General features: G+C 38.2%; 1 protein-coding gene across 1 annotated transcript in view; it reads left to right on the top strand.

The window, feature by feature from the left end:
• The first annotated feature begins 3,596 nt into the window (after positions 1-3,596).
• Positions 3,597-13,723, top strand: part of APCDD1L (APC down-regulated 1 like) — a 166,342-nt gene continuing 156,215 nt past the window's right edge. The window contains exon 1 of the mRNA XM_044090074.1: positions 3,597-4,183. Within this exon, the coding sequence (XP_043946009.1) occupies positions 4,117-4,183 (67 nt within the window). The 5' untranslated portion in view covers positions 3,597-4,116. The remainder of the gene's footprint in view (positions 4,184-13,723) is intronic.

The raw sequence follows: 13,723 nt of genomic DNA, 5'->3' as shown, positions 1-13,723 counted from the left end.
TAAGCCTTGGGTATTAAAGGACAGGATTCCATTATTTTAAAAAGCTCATTACACTTGTTGGAGACTTCCAGTCATCTCTACAGACTTTACCCGTAAACTAAACAGAATGCCAATCATGTGTGGTCCATAACCTGTACAGTAATCCTTTAAGCAATGTATCTTGAGCTTGTTTCTTGTTTGCTTTTCATTTTTTACTTTGATCATGTTTTTCCCATGAAACAAGTTGTCAGGCAGCAGGTCTTTTTTGGATAAGAAACATTTTTACAAGTGGGGGCATCACAGAGATTTCTACTTTCAGCATGTTACTTGGTACTTTAATAAAGCTGAATATATTATAATTAGAACTACAGTGCAAGGAGAAGTGGTTTGAGTTGAGTGCTTCTGTTTTTTCTTATACTTGATTTTGACTGGCATTCCAGTAATGTATTTAAAAAGTAATTTATTTGTTCATGCCTCACAACCTTTTGTTTTCATCTAGATATTAAGTAAGCTGTCATGCAGCCAATGCATTGAAATATTTTTATTCTTCTACACTTATTTTTGTCTTGATTGGACTTTCATAATGATGGTTTTCCACCCAGGGCAACGTATTTAATTAAAGTTAGTTTTTGTGGTTTTGTGCATAGCTCCTCCCCTTTCTGGTTGACCACACCCCTTCCCCATTGACCCCACCCATTCAGCTGTCTCCTGCAGCCCCCCTGTGATTTGAAGTCACCAGCCGCCACTGCTTGAATTACTACACCTGCTCCTTCTCTCACAGCTCCAGATCATTCACTCAATCCTTTACCAACCTTCCTGCTGTCCTACCCTTTCATCTCGCACTATTCACCCTCTAGGCCTCTCCGTAGCTCCAATCAAGGCCTTCTGCTAACCTACAAACCCAAAACTAAATTTGGCTGCAATCTCTATAGCTATAACCTAACCAAGGCCCGGAACAGCCTCCCATTTGAAATTAGGTCCCTTGAGCAACAAAAAAAATGTAAGGCTGCCACCAAAGAAAACCTGGAAAGTCAATGGACTTGCCACTGTGTCCATCCTCTGTAAACCTTCTTCTAACCTAACCAAGGCCTGGAACAGCCTCCCATTTGAGATTAGGTCCCTTGAGCAACAAATAAAAAATGTAAGGCTGCCACCAAAGAAAACCTGGAAAGTCAATGGACTTGCCACTGTGTCCGTCCTCTGTAAACCTTCTTCTAACCTAACCAAGGCCTGGAACAGCCTCCCATTTGAAATTAGGTCCCTTGAGCAACCAAAAAAATGTAAGGCTGCCACCAAAGAATACCTGCAAAGTCAATGGACTTACCACTGTGTCCGTCCTCTCTCCTCTGTAAACCTTCTTCTAACCTTAACCCCCCCCCCCACCCCACCCCACCCCACTAGCTCATACCTCACTCCCTCCTATTACCGCGTTACTTAAACACTGTTTTGAATGATGAAGCTCTTCATTATTTGCTGGTGTGAATATAATTGTATCTGTACGCCTACTGCCCGCCAAATTTTCAGTTTTTGGGATGTTCATTTTCACTGTTCTATCTTTTACTCGTTATTGTAGTGATCGTGTTTTTTCTTTTGCCGTGCATTGTATAATGTAAATGACAATTTGTATGACTTGGTGGAGCTTTTCTCCCCGGGCCTCCACTGAAAAAGGGCTACTTAGCTCAGTCGGGCAAACCCGGTCAACAAATGTAAAATAAATAAACAACGTTGTGATTTCAAATATCTGTACTTGCTATTTCTGTAATGTAACATGATGATTTGCGTTTTAAAATATCTATATTTGATTTTTGAAATATTGTGATTGTGGAGCTTTTCTCCCCTGGCCTCCGCTTTCCGAGTAATCAAATGTCAAATAAAAAAAATAAATGTGCTCTGGCAAAAATGCAAGGGCCGTCTATGGGAACATCACATTCCTTATTACAAACCACAAACACTAGCATACCTCTTAACTGTACAGATTTTCCAGCATGTCCAGATTTTTGCCTCAAAATTGTGGTCTGCTCCTCATAAAAGTGTGGTTTTCTGGCAAATCATTAAGGGTTGAAATCAGAAAATAATGACAGACAACAGAGGTTCAGACTTCATACCCTTCGGAAAATATATGCCAATGCAAAACCTGTTATTCTATCAAGTTTAAATTAGTAATAGCAGTACTCAAAAAGTGTCCCTATTTTGGGGGCTTTGGCCACGGTTATTTACGGCTTTCACCAGATTTCTTGCTCTAACAGGTTGAGTTATATATTTCGAAGCATAAACTAAGAAACCGGCCCTCTTTCTAGCAACCTGTGGCTTTGATTTTAGCGCTTAGTTACAGGGTAATAGATCATTACTTCACAGAAAGACGGAGATGGGGGCTGTGCAGGCTAATGTGAAAGAAAATATTCGCACAGCACCAGCAGCACACCCAGTTCTCCATTACCGCATGCATTTAACTTTTTTAGTCTTCAGATGATACGCGTGTGTGTGTGTGTGTGTGTGTGTGTGTGTGTGTGTGAGTGACCCGAGTGTCTTTACGTAGCAGAGCCCGTCTGCTGCTTAGGGGCAGGTGGTCATCCAAATAAGCTGCAAGACCTATTGAATGAAACTGCTAGACAATGTACTAGCCATTCTTTCAAATAGTATCAGCAGATAACGCTGTCCATACTTCCGAATCACTGCAGTTTTTGGATACACTACACTAGCAGCTTGCTCAAATGATTAAGGATATGATTTGTAAACCAGCTGCTTTCTGTAGCCAAAAGGGTACAGTTTGATTCTTTCTACTCACTCTGACTCAAAGCAAGTTATCTGGTCAGAGCTCCCTTGTTGCCCACGAAGAGGGACGCTTTGAACATTGTGTCACACTCAAAAGATTCTTTATCATAAGCTACACATTGTTATATTTAATATTATGTATGTTGCCATGCAAATCTAACAGACGGTACATTTTAGAAGCGTTTTTGCTGTCTACTCTGCCGAATGCAGTCTCCCGATGAAGTTTTTGTAGTGGAAAACACCTCTATAGCATACCGATCAAAAGTAACTATTTGATAACTTTTTAAGCAAATTACATATGAGACGTCTGACAAAACTTCAGAGCACATTGTGGAAATAGGTTGCCACCATTTTAGTTGCCCAAAGTGGGACATTTTTTTGTCGAAAGAACGTGAGATTTTTGCCCAACAAAATATTCCCACAACCAGTGCAAAGGTCATAACTTCATTATTTTGATAAAATAAAAGCTTATTCTGGTAGCAGATGCAAAATAGTTGTTTTATGCAACTATTAAATAAAACTTAAGAAATACTTTTGTCCTAAAATCTCAGGACATCTGCCATTCTTTTAGTTTTTTTTTTTCTCGCAGGACACAACTGCCCAAAGAGGGACAGTCCCCGAGGGACAGGTGGTAACCCTATGTGGAAGTACCACTACAGAGAAGGGTGGCTAATAATTCATTCTCCATCCCACCCGTTGTCACGACAGTAGCACCAGTATTTGGCTATGCGGAGCGCCCCCTAACAGGCAACGGTGGTAGAAATAAAGGATGTCCAGAAGTGGGCAGGTCAGCTTTGCACCTGCACACTACCTGCCCAGTGCAAAGAGGGGACACTTGCTGTTGTATCAACGCAGTCATTCGGTTTCAGCTGTTAGTCGAACCCCTCCTTAGCACATACAGCCCTAAGAGCACCACCACCAGCAGCAGATAACTTAGTAATATCTGACGGTGTCTGCAACATACCCGAACGTGCAGTCTCCTCCTCTTTCTGCTTTGACCTATAATATTCAGGAGCTCTTGGAGACCAACAGGCTAACTGCAGTTTCCGAACTGCTGGGATGTTTTTGCAACGTGCACTTCCAGGAGCAAAATGAGTTGTCTCATCTTCACAGGAGAGAAATAATTCGAGGTAGTTGTAACCTGTGAAGGCTTCCACATCGTCACCAGTCCTGTATAACTGCGGGAGAAGAGGGTCCTCTTGTCCAAACCTGCTGGTAACCGAGGGGTCTTTCGGAGATGGTCCCCTGGCTCTCCCGCCTTGTTCAAGCTCGACGCTAGCAAGCAGTTGTGTTTTACGTCCGTATCGTAACTGACCAGGGGAGTTGGATAGTTAGGAAGAGCGACCAGTTTAGCCAACTCCAGTCATGCTGCCCCCTTTTGCAACGTTGTCTGAACTGACCCATTGTTTGGGGATCTTGTCTTCCTTGTGTGGTGAGTAAAAAATATCGCTTAAATCGGCAGGTTGCAGCAGCTCAGTCCTGTTTTGGTTTAGGTCTTTAAGGGAAGTTTTAACTAAGTTTCAGATATTACATTATGCCCTAACTGGGAAATAATTTAACCAGTAGTGTAACGTATTCTGGAACTGTTGCTTTTGAGTTACTTGTGTACTTCAGGGTCCTCCAGTCTGAAGAGCTCTTAGCTAGAGACCTGCGGTGTGAAGAGTTCTTTCTGTTCAGCTAGTGGCCGCATGCTGTGCAGGGGACAGTCCGTCTTACTGCGGTGAGGATGGAGCGCTCCCTCCAGTGATGCTAAGTCTCACACACACACACACACACACACACACACACTTGCTTACTTGACGGCTTGTGTGCAGCCTGTCCCAATTGTGAAAATGGAAACGTCTACATTATTTCACTTGTCACCACAGCCGTGTGTTATCTGGTAGTAGAAAGGTGCCTTTTCACCCATCGTCTTGTGTAGGGATCATTGCTCACGATCCAGTTATAAAGCTATTCCTTGTCTCTTGCCCAAGCCCCAAACCCATTCCTGTTTCTTAAGTTTGCAATTCTGTCTTCATACGTGTGCACATAAAAGGTAAATGAAGCTACACAATGCTGCGGAAGTAGCAACTTTATGCAGTAAAGTGGAAAATTAAAAATACACGTTCAGAGGTCTCCTTTTACCTAGTTTAAAGACAAAACACAAGTCTGGGGCACCACTGCAAAGGACAGAACTTCACTTTTTTGATAAAACTTAAAATACACACTCACATACCTGTGTGTGTGTGTGTGTGTGTGTGTATATATATATATATATATATATATATATATATATATATATATATATATACACACACACATATATATATATGTGTGTGTGTGTGTGTGTGTGTATATATATATATATATATATATATATATATATATATATATATATATACACATATATATTTATGTGCATATATATTTACACACACACACACATATGTATGTGTGTGTATATGTGTATATATATATATATATATTATCAGCCCTCCAAGTTAAGAGCAAAGCTTTTATTAAATTAACAATTATCTGATCACATATGTGGGCTAGAAAACAGCCTCTTTTAGGAGATTTCTTATGCTTACTATTCAATTGGTTCTGTTCTTCTTTTATTTATATTCATTTATTTACTTTCTTTTGTTAACTGATTTTTTCAGCAGTGACCGTGGTCACCATTATGATGTAAGATGAAAAGTATGTATGACATCTGCTGATTATCATGAGAGATGAGAAGAATTCTGTGTATTGGGAGAATAAACACTGAATTCCTATAATGTTTACTTAAACATTACAATTTATTTATTACAACAAATTCTTAGCTTAAAAGTAGAGTGAAATATTATTTTCTCTTCTTTTCCCGGTATATTTCATTACTTATTGTTAGGTGAATTTCAGAAAGTGTGAGCTAAGACAGTTTTTAGTCAGTGATGAGTTTGTATAAAAAGTGAAAGAAAAGTGAGGTAAAAAAAGGTACTAGTTATATAGCAGAATGGTAGAAGTATAACAGAGAAATGAAGGATAGGATGAGTACTGTATTTTAGTCACATTTTAGTTTAGGTTTTAAAAAAATGTATTAGAAGTGACACATTTATAAGGTATCATAGCAGAGGACTGTCATGGGTGTTGTTGAAGTAGGAGCTGTCTTAGAGAAAGTACACGGAAACTACGTGGTTAGTGACTAACAAAACTGCAAAGTCAGTTTGTAGCTGTACACAGTATGCCTACTTCCCACTTCTGACAAACAACACACAGGGTTTGGTATCAGTAAAACAAGGTGTAGGTCTAATACTGCTAGGTTATACGTTTACTTGTACCGTGTGAGGCTACTTTTCTGTAAAAAGGTATGCTTAAAGACAAAATCTGAACAGAATTGCTTGTGATTTTCTGTGTGTGTGTGTCTGTGTTTCTATGCACCGCAGTAACATCTCATGCTCCAGTGAAAACTATTTATGTGGTTCTCCTAAATGATGTGTGTTTAATTATTATTATTATTATGTAAAAGACAGCACAGCAGTTACCAAAGAGAGTAGGAGAAGTTCTCTAATGCCCTGGACAAATTTCTTCCAGTAGTATAAATACCACCTCGGGTCTCCCTTGAAAAGTGGCTGCTGTCATAGTGGGACTACCTTGGTTAATAAATAAAAAATAAATGCAATTATTTTTATTATCATTATAATTGTATTATTATTATTATTATTATTATTATTATTATTATTATTGTTGTTGTTATACTGAAATACATTGAAAATGAATTAAAAGCAAGTAAAAGTATTTGATATATTTTTTTCTGGCTCCAGTCCACAGATCCTTCATTACTACAGTTGCAAGTTGTAAAATAATTCAAGTAATGAAACAGTGTTAGTATTCAGTTAAACATCCTTACATTTTTTTTTTTTGCTCAGCCAAATCATAATGTGGATAGCTGACTTTGTAGCAAGAGGCAACAGCCCAATAAATGTGGCTATTTTCTTATGGGGTGCAAAAAGAGCATGTAGTGATATGTCTACCCTTTCAAGAGTGTGTGTGTGTGTGTGTGTGTGTGTGTGTGTGTGTGTGTGTGTGTGTGTGTGTGTGTGTGTGTGTGTGTGTGTGTGTGACAGCATTTGAAGAACTAAGCAGAAGATTTAGAATTTCTGTCCATTCCATGTCATAATGTTCTCCATATGAGGCACTTTTGAAAAATCAACTTTTTTGATTGAAAGAGCCAAATTAATACCTTTTGAGCAGATGCATGCATCATGATTGTAATGTCACCATGTTCAGTATGACAAATAGTTACTTATTACCTTTTCTGTGGCCCAGAACATAACTTCTTACTAAGTCATAATATTGTACAGGACGGTACACACCTTTAGGCCATATAAAGAACATGTTTTCTATTTGTTGTCAAAAGTAAAGTTTTAGAATTTTTGTAGTATATATTATTTCATTTATTTTAATTAGATTTAGACATTCCCTGCAGTACTCAAAGCAAGTTAGAAAGCCTTTTTACTTAAAAATATGAGGACACTTGCAATTTTCAATTTTATGCAGAACACAGCTCCCCAAATTAGGGATGTCCTGCAAAAAGTGGGACTGGTGGCAATGCTGATTAATAAAACTGTAGTGAAGTATTTCTCATGGACTGGGAAAGTGGCTTTATTTGCTTCAGCAACTAAAAAAATAAACTGTCTTAAATTACTTCACAAATTATTTATATTAATGTTTACAACAGTAAAAGAGTCAATTGTATACTTTTGTATGTGTTTGAATTTTGGTGTTTTGACTACTGGCAAAATGTCATAGTATGTTTGCATAGCTCAGATAACTATAATGGAAATATGATGATTTGAATTATCAAAATCGGTAACCAAGTAACACTGTGATTTACTTCCATGGCTTGGAGTTGTTAAAGATGACTGTGTAAAAGACAGCTGCACACCTCAATGTTATGGAAAACAGCTAGGCTGTGTGGCCCCACAGGCTTAACGATCCCTGTCCTGTGTAGAAGATGCATCTGTTCACTGGAAGTCCTGGTTACAGAAAAGAGAAAGTCATACCTTTGGGAGACTCCCTGAGGGCACTGTGCCTCCCACCAGTCATAGCCGCAGTGTGGAACCTGACCTGTGCATCACTGCTGCGGTACAGAACCAGACCTGTACATCAGCAGATTGAGCCAGGTTGCACAGGAGGTATGGCGCCATGATAGCCTAGCAGTATGAAAGAAGTTATGTAGCGTAGAATGTGTAGAAATGCATCTTATGTAATCTGTCACACTTAACAGTGAGGTTCATTGAAGTAACTATTTCATTAAAGCATCTCCCTCTGCAAACATTTTTTTTAAATAATATGAATGGTTCTTTAAACTTACAAAAAATATTGCATGTTTATGGTGCTTGGTATAGTCCTACATTGTCTGTTAATGAAAAGGGATTATTTTTCAATCCCACTTTGTATTAACTGCCATGTTAGTTTGTTTGCTATTTATTTTTTGTTTGCAAGAGTAGTGCCCTGATCAAAACTAACCAGTTGCAGGCACATTCTGGCTAAAATCATCACAGTAGATACAAAGCCATTGAGAGAAATAATACATGAATGGTAATGCCACTTATAGTTGCCAGGCATTGGAAGAGTACATACATTTATTATCCAGAGCTTTACAACAGGTAGCAAATAGTAAATAGTTAAAGGCAGTCTGGCAAAAGACAATAAGAGGTCACTGAATTTAGAGTTTACCAGGTGGCACTGTGATTCGGTGGTCATCATTGCTCCTTCACATTCTTTGATTCACTTGTTTGATTGTCAGCTGGGGTGCCTTCTGTGCAGTCTGTAAGCCCTGTATATGTACATGTGGGTTTTCATCAGGTGATCCAGTTTTGTGCCACATCCCATGGACATGTGATAGGGTGAATTCGAGATTTAGCAAATTGCCAGTAGGTGTGTGTGTGTGTGTGTGTGTGTGTGTGTGTGTGTGTGTGTCCTGTGGTAGACTTGCTTGCTGTCCCGGATTACTTTTTCTACTTTGTACACATTGAGTGTTGGGATAGGCTCTGCCTGTCTTGTGACTCAGCAATGAGTTAACAGAGAATGAATAAATGAAATATAGCAACATAAATGTAATGCAGGCATTTTATTTTGCAGAGACAGTATGTCCCCCTTACTCCACCAACACATACTATTTCTAAACACACACACACACACACACACACACACACACACACACACACACACACACACACACACACACACACACACACACACACACACACACACACACACACACACACACACACACACACACACACACACACACACACACACACACACACTCATGCACATGCACATACACTCTCTCTGCTAAATATTATAATCAACTCCAAATCAGTAAAGTTCTCTTTTAGTAAATGCCAGTTTCAATGAGTTGTGGTTAACATGTGGGCACATGAATGTGGAGTTTGAAAAGACCATGTGCAAATCTTGAGTGAGAGATCAGCCAGAAGATGTGACCAAAAGATGATTGGCAGTGACCCTAGGACCAGAGGTGAGAGAAGCTGTATAATTAAAGAAAGGTTTTCTATAATAAGCTAGTGGGAGGAGTATCTAGATTTGACTAAGTAACAACAAGCCAAGGAGGCAGTACCTGTCACAGACATTGAAGCAAAAGCCCAGTCATGGAAGGGGTTTAGGGAGAGCATGGAGAATGACTTCTATATGTCCATAGAGTCTGACAAACCATCTAGTAACTCAGAGGTCCTGATGGAGAGATGAAACGTCAGCAAGCAAAGGAGAGTAGTAGCGCTGAAACTGAATTCATCCTCAAGTCTTGGTGAGTACCTTCATGAGGTGGACCCTGTTTTCACAAAACCTCACCAAGATAACACTGATATATAGATTGTATTTTTATAGCATATATCATGGACAGAAGTAAATCAAAAATAAAAAAAGATAGCTGGCTGCACAAGACCCAGGATAAAAAAGTGCCCAATCCTGGTAGGCGCAGTGGTGCCAGGACTGAAAAAAATGACAATGTAGAATCCTCAAAATATGGAAACATTCCTACAATGGAGCCAGGCCAGGATCAGGGGGAAGATGGCCCCCCTGTTGTAGAAGGAACTAGAAGTCCACAAAAACGACAAAAATTGATTGGACAAAGAAGAGCCACAAAGACAATAGAGTGGACTATTGAGGATAAGAAAGAAATTATGTATTGTTACTATTATGCAAAAAGCCCAGAATTTCCAGACACAAGATATACAAAATGATTAAGAGAGAAATTAGAGGAAAGAAAAATACTTCAGCAGGAAAAACTGTCAGAAGCTTCAAGTAAAAATTTACTTTCATTAATACAACAGATTTTTGAAAAACAGTATATAGATCAAGAAATGTTGATCTCTTTGGAAAAAGAAGCATCTGAGGAAGTGAGAAAATATAAACAACAAATCTAGAGATATTTGAAAAATATAAAAAAAATATGGACATGGGAAAGAAAGAGAGATTTGATACGGTGCAATATTTATGCAAAGGAGAAAGCCAAGTTAACTAATATAGAGAAGGCAGTACCAAATATATTCAAAGAGAAATACAGGCATAGGCATCCTGATATGGAAAATTTCACAATAAAAAGATTAAGAGCACAAATATATAATGCAGAAAAGACGATTAGTAAAGCAGAAGTTGAAGAAGTAGAAGTTGAAGTTATGGAGTGCCTGCCAAGTGAAGGATTTAATGTAGAAGGGCTAAAACAGACTACATCACAGCATGATGGAGTGAGTCCTCAGAATAAGGAAAAGGAAGAAGACCAGGAGACGTGAAGAAGAAATGTGGACATGGGAAAGGAAAAGAGATTTAATATGATGTAATATTTATGCAAAGAAGAAAGTATACAAAAAGAGCAGCACCAAAGATATTTGAATAAAAATATAGGGAAAGGAATCTAGATATGGAAAACTTTACAATACAAAACATATGAAGACTAAGAGGAAAAGTAGAAAAAGTAATTAGCAATGGAGACGTCAAAGAAACAGAAATTGAGGTTATGGAACAGCTGCAAAGAGAAGGCTTCAGTGTAGTAAATCTAGTACAGAAAGCACCACAACAGGATAGAGCAATGGACATCCAAATTAAGGGGAAATCAGTGGAACAGGAAGCAATTGGTCAGGTGCCATACCAAGATATTTTGGAGCCTTCTACAGGAAACCAGTATAAACATTCATTTGAAGCTAGACAGCAAGGAAAGGAACAGGAAACTGTGGAAACTCTGATGCAGTCAATGTTGAGGGATGATAGGCCAGTAAGTTCCCATATGGCAGAGCAACAGATGACACAGGATGAAACTGAAGAAAATGTGCCATAGGAAGATGCTATAGAACTTTCTATAGAATGACCACAGGAAATGTAAAACAAGGGATGTACCTGGAAGAAAAGGAGTTAAGAGAAGAGTTGTTTGATTTAATAGACAAAGACAGACATATCAAGATCAATGAGAGAAATAGACTGCAGAAGGTTAATAAAACTCAAAAGTCAGAAGCTTGATAAAACAAATGAACACAGGAACATAGGGTAGTGAGGGAAAAGGGGAGGGTGAAAGCGAATACCATCATGGAAATATCGAATAGAGAAAACTATAAAGCAGTTAAGACAAGAAGTGTTACTGTTAGAAGACTATAGAAGAGGGAATAGATCGACAAAAATGCTAAGAAAGATAGATGTTATAAAAGCAATGCGCAGTATTAGAACAGACCAGGATCTATTATGTACTATTGGAGATAACAAACTAAAAATTTCAAAACAGACGGAAAGACTTAGAAGGTACAACAATAAATATAAAGGAAAAAGCACAAAATAAGCAATTTATTGATAACTCAAAAAAGTTTTATAGAGAATTGGGAAATAAGTTAAAAGGAAGTGAAAGACCGCCAAAAAAAGAGGAAGTCGATACATTTTGGAGAAGTATCTATGAAGATCCTGTGGAACATAACAAAGATGCTAAATGGATAGAAGAAGTAAAAGAAATAATAAGAAGTTTAAAGGTACAGGATATGAAATGGGATGAAATAACAGCTAGAGAGATTGAAACAAAGTTGAGAAAAGCCTCTAACTGGAAAACCCCAGGCTCAGATGCAGTACCTAACTTTTGGCTTAAAGTATTAATTTCTTTGCACAAGGACTTAGCCATGAGTAAGAACTATTTATATGTGCACCCCAAACACACACCACACTGGTTAACAACAGGAAAAACAATGCTCTTACTTAAGAGTGAACCTGCAAGCTACCCTAAAAATTATAAACCAATAACTTGTCTTCCAACAATGTACAAACTATATACGAGAATTGATGCTGACAGAGTTTATAGTCATTTAGAAGAAAACTCAATTATGGCAGTAGAACAAAAGGGCAATAAAAGAAAGTCATATGGAACAAAGGATCATTTGTTGTTAAAGTTATAGTGGAGAATTGTAAGAAGGGGAAGAATCTAAGTATGGCATGGATTGACTACAAAAAAGCATTTGATAGTATTCCGCATTCATGGATAAAAGAGTGCTTAAAAATGTATAAGATACACCCTACACTGACTGACTACATTACCAGGAAAACATAAGTTTGGGCCAAGAATGTGATATAAAAGAACTTGAGCAAGATAGAGTGTATAAATATTTGGGAATTGATAAAGGATTGGCAATAAAACATGAACAAATGCAAATAAAGCTTAGTAAGGAGTACTTTAGAAGACTTAAATTAATCCTGAAAACAGCATTGACATCTAGGAACAAGATCCAAGCCATAAATCAATTTGCTCTTCCTGTCCTAACTTATAGTTTTGGAGTGATTAACTGGCCCCAAAAAAGTGTTGGCTAGACTGGATATTAAAACAAGAAGGATGCTTCATGCTTACCAAATAATTTACAAAAATCGGTGTATACCAAGATTATATATTCCCCGCTCCGAAGGAGGGATGGGCCTCCTTGAAATTGATTACATGTATACATCTACAATCATGGGACTCCACACATATCTGCTGACCTCACAGGATCCAAATGTAGTGAAAGTTTTGAAACATGAGGAGAATAAATCTAAGATGACATCTCTGCTTAATTTAGCAGAAGCATATCGACGTCAAGCAGGAATGGAAATTATACCAGAAGTAGATAAAAAAACAGGTAGCAACTGAATGTACTAAAAAACAAAAGAAAGAATATAAGGTGCAGGACCAGATGAGAAGGTAAGAAATGTGGAAAAAAACATAATATAGTTGCAAGTACAGAATACTTTTGGAAGAGCCTCATGCTGATCAAGAACGAACGCAGGAATGGTTAAGGAGAAGCAAATTCAAACCAAGAGATGAAAGGTTAATATTGGCAGCCCAAGATAGTGGGCTACGTACACGCTGGTTTACAAAGTCCATTGAACATGTGGGAGAAACAGACATATGTAGGTTTTGTAAAACTGAATTGGAAACTGTCACACACCTTGTTGCTGGTTGCGACGCACTAATGGCAGAGGGACTGTATACTGAAAGGCATAATAATATGGCGAGACTGTTACACTGGAGATTGTGCAAATATTATGGTATCGAAGTGGCAGAAAAACACTGGAAACAAGAGCCACAAAGAATCATAGAAAATGATGAACTTTATATCACATGGGATCACCCAATACCAACAGTTCAAAAGATAAATGCTAGAAAACCGGATATAGTCGTCCAAGAAAAGAAGACAAAAGTAGCATTGATCATTGAAATTGCCACACCCAGTGACTACAGTGTTTTGCATACAGAGAGACACAAAGTCATAAAATACCTGGATCTGCAGGCAGAAATGAGAGTCATGTGGAAGAAAGATACCCAGACAGTTCCAGTAGTAGTAGTAGTAGTAGCAACTGGTCTTATATAAGGATTTTCAGTCGTATTTAGATACGTTACCAATTCACATAACACCATACGAATTGCAAAATGAGTCATTACTGGGCACATTGCGGGTGCTCCAAAGAGCACGTTTGGCTAATGTCAAAG

This window comes from Protopterus annectens, chromosome 12.part0, assembly GCF_019279795.1.
Source record: "Protopterus annectens isolate FY-2018-M chromosome 12.part0, PAN1.0, whole genome shotgun sequence".
In the NCBI taxonomy this organism is placed as follows: Eukaryota; Metazoa; Chordata; order Ceratodontiformes; family Protopteridae; genus Protopterus; species Protopterus annectens.
The sequence above is the reverse complement of the archived record's forward strand: the minus strand, read 5'-3'. Positions and strand labels throughout refer to the sequence as shown.